The 12,666-nt window shown below is 50.2% G+C and overlaps 1 protein-coding gene across 2 annotated transcripts in view; it reads right to left on the bottom strand.

Moving 5' to 3' along the window:
- Positions 1-1,454: 1,454 nt before the first annotated feature.
- PODXL (podocalyxin like) overlaps positions 1,455-12,666 on the bottom strand; it is a 52,750-nt gene continuing 41,538 nt past the window's right edge. For both annotated transcript variants that reach the window (XM_027075497.2, XM_053218073.1), the window contains exons 3-8: positions 9,743-10,110; positions 9,380-9,451; positions 7,287-7,434; positions 6,987-7,048; positions 6,569-6,736; positions 1,455-5,535 (exon numbers count right to left, since the gene is read on the bottom strand). In XM_027075497.2, the coding sequence (XP_026931298.2) occupies positions 5,338-5,535; positions 6,569-6,736; positions 6,987-7,048; positions 7,287-7,434; positions 9,380-9,451; positions 9,743-10,110 (1,016 nt within the window). In that variant the 3' untranslated portion in view covers positions 1,455-5,337. The remainder of the gene's footprint in view (positions 5,536-6,568; positions 6,737-6,986; positions 7,049-7,286; positions 7,435-9,379; positions 9,452-9,742; positions 10,111-12,666) is intronic.

The following is a 12,666-nucleotide window of genomic DNA, read 5'->3' as shown; positions in this document are numbered from 1 at the left end:
TTCTAAGTAAATGTTGGTGTCAGATCCTGTTAGCTAGAATCCCACTGATTTTTTTTAAATCTGTAAAACGCCAAGGTCTTTGAAAAATACTATCTCAGTATTTATCACGTGCTAATTATAGTACTAGTCCTATTTTTACTTTTTTCCCTTAGGGTACAGAAGAAATAAGCTTGGGGGATGGGGGACAGGGGACGTGCCAGTGACAGAGGCCTAGTGCATTAGGACTACTGAGTGACTGCTTCTTGGTTGGCAGGGCAGGGAGCAGGGTGAATGACCTCTTCAGGAAGAGAATGGAGCCACAGAGCCTCAGGCCTCAGGTCTAATTTGTGGCCAACGATAAACTGTGAGTCATTCTGTTCTTAGAACAGTGTGCCTCAAGCATGGCCAAGGGGCCTGCCCGAGTTCCTGGTATTTGTATTCTTTTCTGTATTCTTGGCCCACTCTTGAAGTTAACCTCAAAATACCCCTGGCCCAACTCGGGCCCACAGTTAAGAGTGTTAACCGGCTTTCAGAACTCCCCTATAGAAGCAAAATCATATTGTTAACAATGCATTCTAGAAATGTACTTGTTGCTGGAACCCCGGCATTGATGTGAATGGGAAAAGAATGTAAGACTGAAGAGAAACAATACAGCTTCAAGGCCTCACACTAACCCCTTCAATAGCTGTGTCATCTCAGAATCCTTCATCTCTGTACCTAAATTCTACCTATTGGTAGAGAAGCGCCCATTCCTAAACAAGAAACATAAAAATGTTTTGTAAACTGTAAGATGCCAGGCAAAGAGAAGAGATTGTTGTGTAGCAGTGTGAACGTGGACCCAGTCATCTGACCATTTCTCTTCTGAAGTTGGGAGAGACAGTTTTCCCCTTCCAGTGAGGAATGTATAGGGATATGGTACCACCCCAGGGGAGGAAGAGAATCAGGATGGGTTTTGAGTGCTTCCTTTCCTGAACATTCTTCATCTTCACTAACATCTCTGTAGACAAGGAACAAGGGGGAGGCTTCTTGGGATAAGTAAACCCTTTTGTGAGCAGTAACAGGACCAGGGGGGAACATTATTTCTTTATATTTTTAATTTGTCTCCACACCAGTGTTTCACACCTGACCAGGGCTCAAGGATGTTTAGTGGTGGGTGATTCATAATTGTATCTGAGGCGGAAGTGGAAGAAAGGAAGAAGGTAGACCACTGATAAAAGCGTGAGGGAAAATTCCGTTATGATCGCTCCAACAACCCAAGATAATCTGGGGAACTGTCATCACCTCCAGGATCCCCTTCCTTTCTTTGAGCTTCCCGCTTTCTCTTTTGCTCTCTGCACCCCCACAGTTCGGCCATATAACAGACGAGCTGAGGGCGCTGCACTTCCCGGAACGCCTCATGTCTGCGGCGCTTGAGACAGGAGCCTCACGCACAGGGTAAGAACACAAGCCAATCAGTCAAGTCCAACCAACAGGGCTTGAACCAGCTTATACAAAAGCACTTTAATTGACAGTATACAATTTTCCAAAATATAGTTTTGTAAGAAAATGGCAATAATTAAGTATAGTCTTTACAAACAAGTTTCTCAGTAAATTCCAGTGTACTTCAGACCCCTGTCCATGAAGACACATGCTCCCCCAGTCTCCTGGGCAAACTGTTTGACATTCACTAATTTAAAAAAAAAAAAAAAGACACATCAAATAGTAATTCCCTCCCTTCCACTCAGTATTGGGTTCTCCCCAACCTGAGCCAATCAACTAGCGAATGATGGAAAATATGCCATCGCTTTCCTCTTGCCCCCTCTGCCTTCCCCTGCCTTTCTCCCTTTAAGCCTCAGCCCTACTAGAAGATCCATGTCAAAGCTCATCCAAAACTGTTTCTTGACAGAAAAGCATACCGTTCAAGTCTGAGACCTACGTAACTCAGAGGAAGAGACCAGTATGTTTCCCACTGCTGTCCTCACGCCCTCCCTAGGCTTCCTGCAGGGTAAGATTTGAGAAGGGCATTCTGTGTCATTTTGGTGCCTGTCCTTAATTTCCAGATTCCTTCTAAGGCCCATGGCACCGGTGTTTTAATCCTGTTTCTGTCACTAACCATGTGTTTTGGCCAAGTCACTTTATCTTTCTGCCCTTCAGTGTCTTTTTCTGGAAGAACAAAACAAAGATTGGACTAGGTGTCTAAAAGCCTCTCCCTAAGACTAGAGTATCACTTTCTAACCAGTGCATATTGACTCCAAGCCTGTGATAGACTAGGACTTGGCTGGGGAGGGGGTGAGGACCAGATTTAAAAACAAAGATGCCTGATCTGTAAGACACATACTTTGTCATCAGCTTGTCTTACATTTCGTTTTTTTCATTAAGGAAAAAAACAAAACAAAACAAAACTTGTCATTTCTAGTGAAATAGACATTTACATTCCTGTTTTAGAGGGGGGGAAAAGCCACCTCACTTAACTAACAAATGTTTTTACAAAGTATACTCACTTAAAGCAGTGCAGGGTGGATTAACATGTGGCTGTTGTATTTACATTATCAAAAAGTATGTATCAGCTTGGACTAGTTTTTCCAAGTTTCTCCAGTATATTGCCAAAAAGGTTAAAGCTCAAGAAGTGGTTTAAATAAACTTTCTGCCAGCTTTCCTTCTCAAGAGGGGGCAAAAGAATCTGGTGTCTAGACCAGCTTCAACCCGTGTTCTGTCCTACGATGCAAAGCATGTTCTGTACCTCCTTCAGAAGCAGTCACTCCTTGTTCACAGGAGAGCGTGCTTCCTGCTGGGTTCTGTCCAGTCATCAGCCATGGTTTCTGGCCTTTTACGCAGCTCACGGAAACCAGTTTGCCACTGATGTAAAGTTTATCATCTTTCTGTGGCACAGCCTGTTGAAAGTCATGCTGAGTTCCTGGTGTTCCTCTTCTTTCTTCTCAGCCCCAGCATCTGACTTATCAGACAGCATTCAGAACTCAATGCAGACGTGGGATGAAGATGACCTTTGCACATGCGTGGCTGTATGGCCCTTGACCTAGAGGTCTAGTGACAAGAGCAAGCCCAGGCAAGGTACTGGATTCTGAAGTTGCCCTAAAAGGCCAGTGTAACCCAATCTGGATGCACCAAAAGGAGCATGTGAACCAGCCCGAAGCTTCCCAAGATTCCCCTTGGAAAGAACTACAGTCATCTCTCTTGACCAAGTACATAATTTTTACTCTAGTCCTTGCCGGACATCATCTCTCCCTAAGAGCCTTTGGGGGTTATAGCCTTTGATCTATTTGTGGAGGCGTATTTGCTGTCTCTGTCTGAATGCCTGGCTGGTAAAATGTGACCCAGAATCAGCAAAAGAGTAGTAATCCAGTCTGGCCTCTTCCACAGAAACCCAATGGGTGGAAAGAACTGAATGTTGGGCAGGAAGGAAGCAAACAGATCTTTTCCCAGTGTAACAAGATTTCTTCTGTTTTTCCCCAAGCGAGCATTGTTATCCATCCTGCTGACCTCCAAATGCTGGAGGATCTGGGCAAATGCTTTTGGTTCCTTGTTAGCTTAGCATCTCTCTAGCTCTTGGAAACTCACTGGAGGCCCTACTTGAACCCCTGGCCTTTCTTTTCCCCTAAGATATCAAAGGCCAAAGGTTATGAAGAAAGAATCAAGGCAGCCAGGGAAGAACAGAGATCTTCCCTCGCTAAACTCCTTCAAAATAAGCTATCCTAAAGCAGGCCACCTATTTCATCAGGACTATCAGAGCCTGGGCCTCCAGTTTCTGAGGTTCTGGCTTCTTGCTCTGATATTACCATTTTCACTCTCTGAAGCAGTTCTGCCCATCTTCCTAGGTGTCAGGAAAGTTACACCCAGGAACAAGAGACAGTGGGCAAAGTTCCACATGGGATTTCTTCTTCCCAGAAAACCAGATTAAACTACACTCTGCCCAGTCCTCAGGTGCCTTCTGCTTGGGAACTGACCGCTGAGCTTTCTCTAAACCCTCCATGGTGCTGTTTCCCTGAGATGCCACCAGAACCACAGAACTGGGTAGCCCTGCTAAGGATATAGAGAAGGGGACACGGCAAGGGCCAACTCCATGCCGGAACAGTGAGAGGTCACCGGGAACCCCACAGGCCCCCTGAAGCTGCCCCTGTGCACCTTAAGATGTATCACACTTTCTAGACCTTTCTTGCCCTATGACACAGGAGAACCAGAAATCGGTGAGATCGGTTAACTGAAAAGTCCCCCAATGGCTGGAGCTTTGGCTTTGGGCAGTGGAGGGCTGGACTAAAACACAAATACAACAAAATTCTCAGCAACTTGAAAAGTCCCTGAGTTTCCTATGGAACAGAGAGTAAAGCCCATCCTTCCTGTCAATCGATTGTCTCCTAAGACACCTCTCCGGGGACTGGGCCCCGGGAAAGTCTGCCCCACAGCTGTCACTCTTGCTGGACCTAGCTTGGCTCTTCACCCCACTGGCTGAGCAGTGAACAACAAAATAGATGCACTTGGCCTTCATCGCTGCTGCAGATTTTACTTCCCAGTGGGAGTAGGAAGCCAAGCAGTTTCCTGGGGAGCCCCTTCAAGGAGGCCCTGGGTGCTGGGCCAGGACCCATCCTCACCTGCCGGTGGATCCCTGACCTCGCTCACACTGGAGTCTGGTGTGGGTCGAATCCCACTAGGCAAATGCAAGGAAGCCGGAACCCAGGACCAGGGACTCAAAGTCATCAATGACCTGTGTGAGTCCCAGGGGTCCTTGGGACAGAGTGGGGATACAGAGTGAAGGAAGGGGGAGGCAAAAAGGGGATGGAACACTGGCAGGCGAGGCTGGGGACAGGAGATGGACAGCTTGGACCCGTACTTTCAAGGAATCAGATTCCCCTGAGACAGGATCTGGCCCCGCTGCCCCTTCCATCCAGCCGGGAGCAGATCGGAGGGGAGGGCACGGGGGGGGGGGGGGGGGGGGGTGGTGACAGCAGTGGGGTGGCAGTGCACACCGGCCTGGAAAAGGGAATTTTTGTGGTCATCCTGACTCTGCCACCAGGGGCTGTGTGAGCTGGACCTTATACCCCTGTCAGGCCTTGGTCTCCACGTATGTGGGATGAAGGGATCCTACTAGATGGTCACGTGAGTGAGCTCCCTCTCGCCTTCCAGCAGTACTGAGCTCAGGCACTAGTGGGTTATCTTACAAGACAGATCTAGACAGAATGTGACTTGTTCAGTCTGAAAAGGGGAAATTAAGGCCCCGTGGGGATTGGGAGGAGGGAGCCACCAAGTCTCCTTCCCCTGCCAGTCTCTCCCTCAGCTGGGAAGGATGTTCCTCCCCTGCCCCAATGGCACTTGAGGTGGCTCAGTCTGGAGCGCTGTGGCACTGTCGGAGGCCACCCGCAGACCTGATTAGAGGTGTGTGTCTTCCTCCTCGTCCAGGTCATCCTTGGTCAGGTTGTCTAGGGGGACGATCCAGCTGTCCCCCAGCTCCCCATTAAGGTTGACCACCTTTTTCTCCTGCATCTCTGAGGAGGTCTCCATCACTTCCAGGGTGGGATTGTCATGGTAACCATTCTCCACTGTCTGCAGCTCCTCTGTTAGTCGTTGCTAGGGCAGAGAAGATGACCCAAGAAGAAAGGGTAATGTTTAGGGGCTATAGCCTTAATATTACACATTTAGCCCCACAATCCAGGAACCCCAGTTTGGCTAATGTGCGCAGTAAGTGCTCCTGGAGATCATCATGGCTACTGGCCTTGCCCAGCATCCTAGAATTCCCAGCTCGACCTTTCCCCTACTGGCAAATCCAGGAAGTCAAGCGGAAACGGACTCTGTTCTGCAGAGTCCTCTGATCGCTCTCCTCCATTCCTTCCCTCCAAACCTTACTCTCCAGGCACCTGCCTCACCCCACCCATTGTACTGAATCAGGAAGGGCTGGAAATGACTTTCATCAGGCCAGGTGACCCAGGACCTCTCCAAGCCCCGGCAAGATGGGTGCGGCGCAACCTACAGCCGTCTCGGCCACAGACAGGAGCCACCTGGAGCCCGTGCTCTTCTCTCGTCTTTACCCGAGGTACAACCTGGGTCACACGGTCGAGTCACCTGGGAAGCTTTGAGCAAACATTCAGATCCAGATTGTCTCAACTGGCGTGTGAGGAGGCCGGCATGCGAATTTCTCTAACTGGCCCCATAGTGTGCAACCAGGGTTGAGGACTACGTGTCCGGGTGGGGCCGTCATGAGGGGAATCTGACGAAGGCGGGTAAAAGAGCCTCCTGTCAGACGTCAGACACGTGGGCCTAGGTCCACTTCTTTCAGGGAACCCTCAGCAGCTCCGCAAGGTGACCGTTCTCCCCACGTGCAGATGAGAAACCTGGAGCTTAGAGGTTCCAGGAAGTGCCCATGGCCACGTGGGTAACAGGCAGAGCCGGGGCTTTGCCCCAAGTCTGGACTCCGCAGCCGCGATCCTCCCTTCCCCCGCGTGATTCTTTCATTTCCCTGTAACTTTGCAGTTCCTGTAAGGGAGGGTCTCTGCCTGTCCGAAAGGGTTCACGGCCCCCTCACTCTCCTCTAATATGGGGGTGACGGGGTGAAGTCATCTGGTGAACTGGCCTGCTTCCCTGGCGAGGGGAGTGAAGTCCTCACCTGGTCTTTCCTCTGGGAGAGGCGCTGGTGGCAGCAGCCATAGAGGGCAGCGACGAGGAGCAGGAAGGAGGCCATACAGACGATGGTGATGATGAGGGGCATGCTGAACCGGTCCTCCGTCTCTTCGGGTGGCCCTTGGTCCCCAAGCTTCATGTTACTGACTCCCACCTGCCAGGAAGGAGGAGGTTATGTGGCAGAAAACAGAACGTGGGTCACTCCCGGTCAGTTACGATCTCTTCTGCTTGGCGTTTGCTGGGGGACCTATTCCGTCACCCAGCTGCCCCCTCTCTAATCCTCCCGTCTTCCAGCTGCTTGCAAGCGGGGGGTCCCTCTACAGCGAGAAGCACTGTGGAGCAGAGTAACTGTAGACTTCCGAGGGACAGGCTTCCGCCCCAGCACACGGGAGGAGCCCGCTTACCTCTTGCAGCTCGTCCCATTTGTCTTTCAGCAACTCATACACGTCCCTGGGCAGGAGGTTTGCTGTGGGGAGGAGAGACGTTTCTAGTGGTCCAGCTCAGAGTGGTGTGCGAGGGATGGACACAGGGCCCCAAGAGGACATGCTGTACCTCAGTCTCCTGGGTGCTGCCTCTCTTGGCGCGACCCTTCTTAGGGTACTGAGGAAGGACCAGCCCTGACCCATCCTCGTGGCTCCTAAGCTGTCACCCCTTGCCCCATTCCCACCCCCCTTAGGCCTCAGCACCCCCTCCCCTCAACTCACTCTGGATTGCGATTTCTTTGATTGCCACTGCTTGGGTCTCGGGAATAGGTGCCAGCCGTATATGGCACCGATCTTGAGGTGGGTTGAAGGTGGCTTTTGCCGCTCTGCACAGTAGTGTGACCAGTTTGTCATCCGAAAAGTTCGTCTCCTATTGCAGGGAGACCACAAGTGATTCCTCAAAGATCAGAACAACAGCCTAGGTTTTGGGGGCTGCCCGTCGGACCCAAGGTCTGGAGAATGCATTTGCCTGGTGTGGACCTATTTCTCTATTCCCTCAACTGGGACCACTTGCAGGCCCGGAAGGAGTCAGAGGTTAGGTGCCGAGCTGGGCCAGTCCCTGCCTTCCCTGACTCATGCGAATCTCCTCCCCGGGTCCCCTCACCCTGTTTATCTTGTCTATGGCTGACCAATACCTTTCACCTGACTACCCCCTTTCTCTCTCAGAGTTCTTCAGGGGTCATGACCTGATGCCCTTATCATTGCTCTAGAAGGAACTGTGGAGGTCCTTCCCAGCAACCACTGCCACCCCTCCCTACCCCCAGCCCCCAGCCAGTGGGGAAGACTCCAGCCCTCTCTCAACCTTCCAGGCATTGATGCCCAGTTCAAAGACCTCAGGAGGGGAAGCCCCAGCTCTCAGCCCAAGGATATCTATCCCAAAGTTGAAAGATGCACACCCTTCCCTAAACTAAGATTCTGTCCATGAAGCCATAAACAGGCTGACAGGGAAAAAGGCAAGGCCGTCACTGAACAGGGCACGGTGGGAGATCTTGAAGAGGCACGTGGAGACATCTTGGAAGGAAGTCCTGTATCTCTAAACAGACAGACCATGGCTGACATGGCTTTAGGGCTGAAGGTGAGGAAGCAAAGTGTGGACAGCTTTTACCAGGTCCTGCCATGTCATCTAGAGGCACACCAAGCTGGCGTTTCTCTGACCTGATTTCGGAATAAGGTATGGAGATGGGTAAAGAAAAGGACTCTTGGTATGGCTCACCTCAGGACCCCCACAAACCATCCCTAGGTTTCTACCTGGGATTTCCTAGGCTTCCCAATCCCTCAGCCTCACACCAGGTAGGGATCCAGGGCTTCCAACCCTCCTTTTACAGCACACGGGGGGAAAAAATGCTTCTCCCAGCCAATCATACAACCTGGCAAGTTTTAGCAAAAAAGAGGGCCTGAGAATGGCTGGGCACGCATCGGTGGGATTCCTGCCTTGTCCAATAACCCAAGGCCAGGGCAGCACCGCTGCCTTTCAAACTCCAGTCTAAACGCATGCTCTGTAAAATTCACTTGGAAAATCCCAGCAAAGCGAACACCCAAAAGAAAATGACTGAAAAAATACAGGTGGTATTAAAATGTTGTAAACCCACCTTCTCGTCTTCTAGACAGCCTGTCTTAATTCTAGGGGGTGTTTGCAAAAACAGTCACTGACCAGGAGAGGGCAGCAGTGAGCCACCCATCAGCTGCACTCCCAGGTGCCAGCAGAAGGGAGCAGCCATCTGGGCTGGTAGGACACGCCCCTTCATGAAAATGGAGTCATGCGCAAGCTGACACCCCCACCCCAGCACACACACACCACCCTGAGTGCTGGCAATGGCTCCCTGATGCTTCGGAACTGACTGCTCAGACCAGAGGGAGATTATCTCCTTGCTGTTCAACCACTGAGGCCATCAGATTAATACATGGGCCAGCAAATATAAAACCACAGACTATGAGAGCAGGAAAAGTTAGGCAGGCAGACTGAGCCTCTGAAGACCAAAGAGATCAATTTAATTAAATCACAGCCCGAACGAAAGGCAAACAGGAACTAGGACTGAGGTCTCCAGACTCTGAGAACATGTGAACAATTACACAGTGCAAGTCCAGGAGACCTGGGTACTTCTTCTGGCCTGACAGCAGCCCCATGGGACTTGACTTAGAGGAATCTGAACTTCACTTTGTCCCTCTGTAAGCTGGAAGGGGCCACTTCCCACTAGGAAAAAAAACAAGGGCAGGAAAAGGAACACACCATTCCCTTCTACCTTCTCTGGCCCTGCCGCTAAACCACAGTTTGGGGGTGTAGTTCAGGGTGCAGCCTGGATTAGCAGGGTACTCACACAGGGGCTGGTTTTCGTGAAGTTCAGGATGAGCATCCTCTCGGTTTGATTTTCGGGATGTCCGCACTGTATCTAGAAGAAGCCATTGAGATTCAGATTCTGGCTCAGCCTGGCAGGGTCTCATCACTAATTCCTCCCTCCCTCTCTCCCTCCCCCTGAGTGGGTGACACAAAGGAAGGAGTTTCTGGCAAGCTGGGCTGGCCAGTTACAGAGCCAGGTGTGTGCCTGGCTGTCCGGCAAAGCGAGGCAGAGGGGGTGGATGGCTGCCTACTTCTTAACAGTCCTCACCAGGGGCCCTGGGCTATAAGGAAGACTAGAAACACCTCTTAGAGCCCCCTCCCATCTGAGTCTGGTCTCTCTTACCTGTCCCACCGCTGCTGGCAGTACCCCATCATCCCTATGAGTCAAGGCAGGAGAAGATGTGCTGGAGACTTGGGGGGTAGTTGGAGCCAAGTGAGTGCTAAAGCTTCCAGGTCCCATAACAGGAGATGTGGCCACAGGTCCCGACGAAGAGGAAGAGGTCCCAGGGACGGAGGAAGAGATCCCAGGGACGGAAGAAGAGGTCCCAGTGACGGAGGAAGAGGTCCCAGTGTTGGAGGAAGAGGTCCCAGTGTCGGAGGAAGAGGTCCCAGCGGCGGAGGAAGAGGTCCCAGTGATGGAGGAAGAGGTCCCAGGGACAGCTGGCACCTTGCTGGAGTGCTCATGATTTCCTTGTGAGGCAACAAATGATGCTGTAATTGGAAAGCAAATGCTATGAGAAAAGATGAGTGGGAGACGCCTGGCTGGCTCAGTCCGAAGAGTGTGCAACTCTTGATTGCGGGGTCGTGAGTTCGAGTCCCACGTTGAGTGTAGAGATTACTAAAATTAATAAAACTTTTTTCAAAAGTAAAAAATATAAGTGGAACCTTTAAGAGGACAGTCTTTCTTGTTCTTAGCTCCCTAAGGTTCTTTGATCTTATCTCCCACCTAGACTACAAGCTGGAGTAATGAGCAAGGCTATGAGGAAGAAGTAAACACCTGAAGTCCATTCTCATAACATAGTCCAGGATGGGTGAGACTGAGTGAGCCAGGGTGAGGCCTCATAAAAGCAGTCACAATAGCAATGGTGTCAGCAGCAACAGCTAATACTAAATGAGGACTTACTCCATCTGAGGGACCGTACTGAGTGTTTCCGAGTTACTTTCTTAGTTAATCCTCACCACGCCCTACGAAGAAGGTACCATAATTAACCTATTTTATAAATAAAGAAACTGAGTGGCGCCTGGGTGGCTCAGGTGGTTAAGTGTCCGACTTCGGCTCAGGTCATGATTTCACCGCTGGTGGGTTTGAGCCCCGTGTCGGGCTCTGTGCTGGCAGCTCAGAGCCTGGAGCCTGCTTCGGATTCTGTCTCCCTCTTTCTCTCTCTGCCCCGCCCCTGCTCACACTCTCTCTTTCTCTCAAAAATAAACATTTAAAAAAATTCAGGGGTGCCTGGATGGCTCAGTTGGGTGCCCAACACTTGATTTCGGGTCAGGTCATGATCTCGCGATTTTGTGGGTTTGAGCCCCACATGGGGCTCTGTGCCGACTCTGTGGAGCCTGCTTGGGATTCCTTGGGATTCTTCTCTCCTGTCTCTACCCCTCCCCTGCCCTCTAAGTAAAAATGAAAAAAAATGTTTTAATTTAAGAAAGACAGGAAGAAAGGAAAAAAAAGAAAAGAAAGGAAAATAAAGAGAGAAGAAAGAAAGAGAAGAAAGAGAAGAGAGAGAGAGAAAGAAAGAGAGAAAGAAAGAAAGCAAGCAAGCAAGCAAGCAAGCTGAGGGTCAGAGGGGCTTGATGATTTGCCCAAGGTCACAGTGTTAAGAAGTGGCACAATAGGGGGCATGTGGGTGGTTGAGTTAGTTAAGTGACTGACTCACGGTTTCCGCTCAGGTCATGATTGCAGTTTATGTGTTCGAGCCTATGCCAGGCTCCACGCTGCCAGTGCAAAGTCTACTTGGAATTCTCTCTCTCTCTCTGCCCCTCCCGTTTGCTCTCTCTCTCTCTCTCTCCCCCGAAATAAAGAAGTAAACTTAAAAAAAGAAGACGACACAACACAACAGGGAGACACAACAGGGGCGTGAATCCCGGCGTCCCTAACTCAGAGCCCTTGCTCTTACAGCAGGACAGCACCACCACAGTGGCAACAGCAGCGTACATCCCGATTACCGAGGAAGTTCTGGACAATGCAGACCCTCAGGTTCACACCTAGAAGTTCTGATTCAATAGATCTGCTATGGGTCATGATCTTGAGGCTCATGATCTATCAGTGAGTTTTAAAATTTACTTACTGGGGGGTGCCTGGGTGGCTCAATCGGTTAAGCGTCCGATTTCAGCTCAGGTCACGATCTCGCGGTCTGTGAGTTCGAGCCCTGTGTCAGGCTCTAGGCTGATGGCTCAGAGCCTGGAGCCTGCTTCCGATTCTGTGTCTCCCTGTCTCTCTGCCCCTCCCCCGTTCATGCTCTGTCTCTCTCTGTCCCAAAAATAAATAAATGTTAAAAAAAAATTTTTTTTTAATAAAATTTACTTACTGGGTTAAGATCAGCACTTTTAAAAAGGAACAAAGGAATGGGATGGAGTAGAAAATTATTAGGACGTATCCCATACAGCAAGAATAAGCCCTGATACGTGAAACTTTTGTTATCAGTTACATGTGTGTGTTATATTTTCGTGGTCCCAGATCGTGGTGTAAAATTAAAATGTATTTCCTACTGTAAATGCTATCAAACACATGTGAGGAACACTGTTCTGGAGTCCTGCTTTTTCTTTTTTCTTTCTTTTTTTTTTTCATGTTTGTTTTATTTTTGAGAGAGACAGAGTGTGAGCGGGGGAGGGGCAGAGAGCGAGTGAGACACAGAATCCAAAGCAGGCTCCAGGCTCCGAGCTGTCAGCACAGAGCCCAGTACGGGGCTCAAACCCACAAACCATGAGATCATGACCTGAGCTGAAGTCAGACTTTTAACAGACTGAGTCTCCCAGGCGCCACTGCTCTGAACTACTTTCAATGCTCCCTCCACCCTGCAACCAACCGCCCAAGTCTTACCCATGAATAGACTGTTGGCTTGTTTATGCGCTCACCCGGGCAGGCCAAAACCCCGAGCTCTCATCAGAACAACACAGCATTGTTGGCCTCTGCTTGTCATTGAAGGGGACCCCAGATCTGAATGAAGGTGGTGTAGTCACAGTGTGTAACCCTCAGCATGAATTCTATCTTCCAGCTGAGCAACTGTATAGAATATAAGCATTCAGAAGTTTCTTCCTGCTCGGGGG

Source organism: Acinonyx jubatus, chromosome A2, assembly GCF_027475565.1.
Source record: "Acinonyx jubatus isolate Ajub_Pintada_27869175 chromosome A2, VMU_Ajub_asm_v1.0, whole genome shotgun sequence".
Taxonomy (NCBI): Eukaryota; Metazoa; Chordata; class Mammalia; order Carnivora; family Felidae; genus Acinonyx; species Acinonyx jubatus.
The sequence above is the reverse complement of the archived record's forward strand: the minus strand, read 5'-3'. Positions and strand labels throughout refer to the sequence as shown.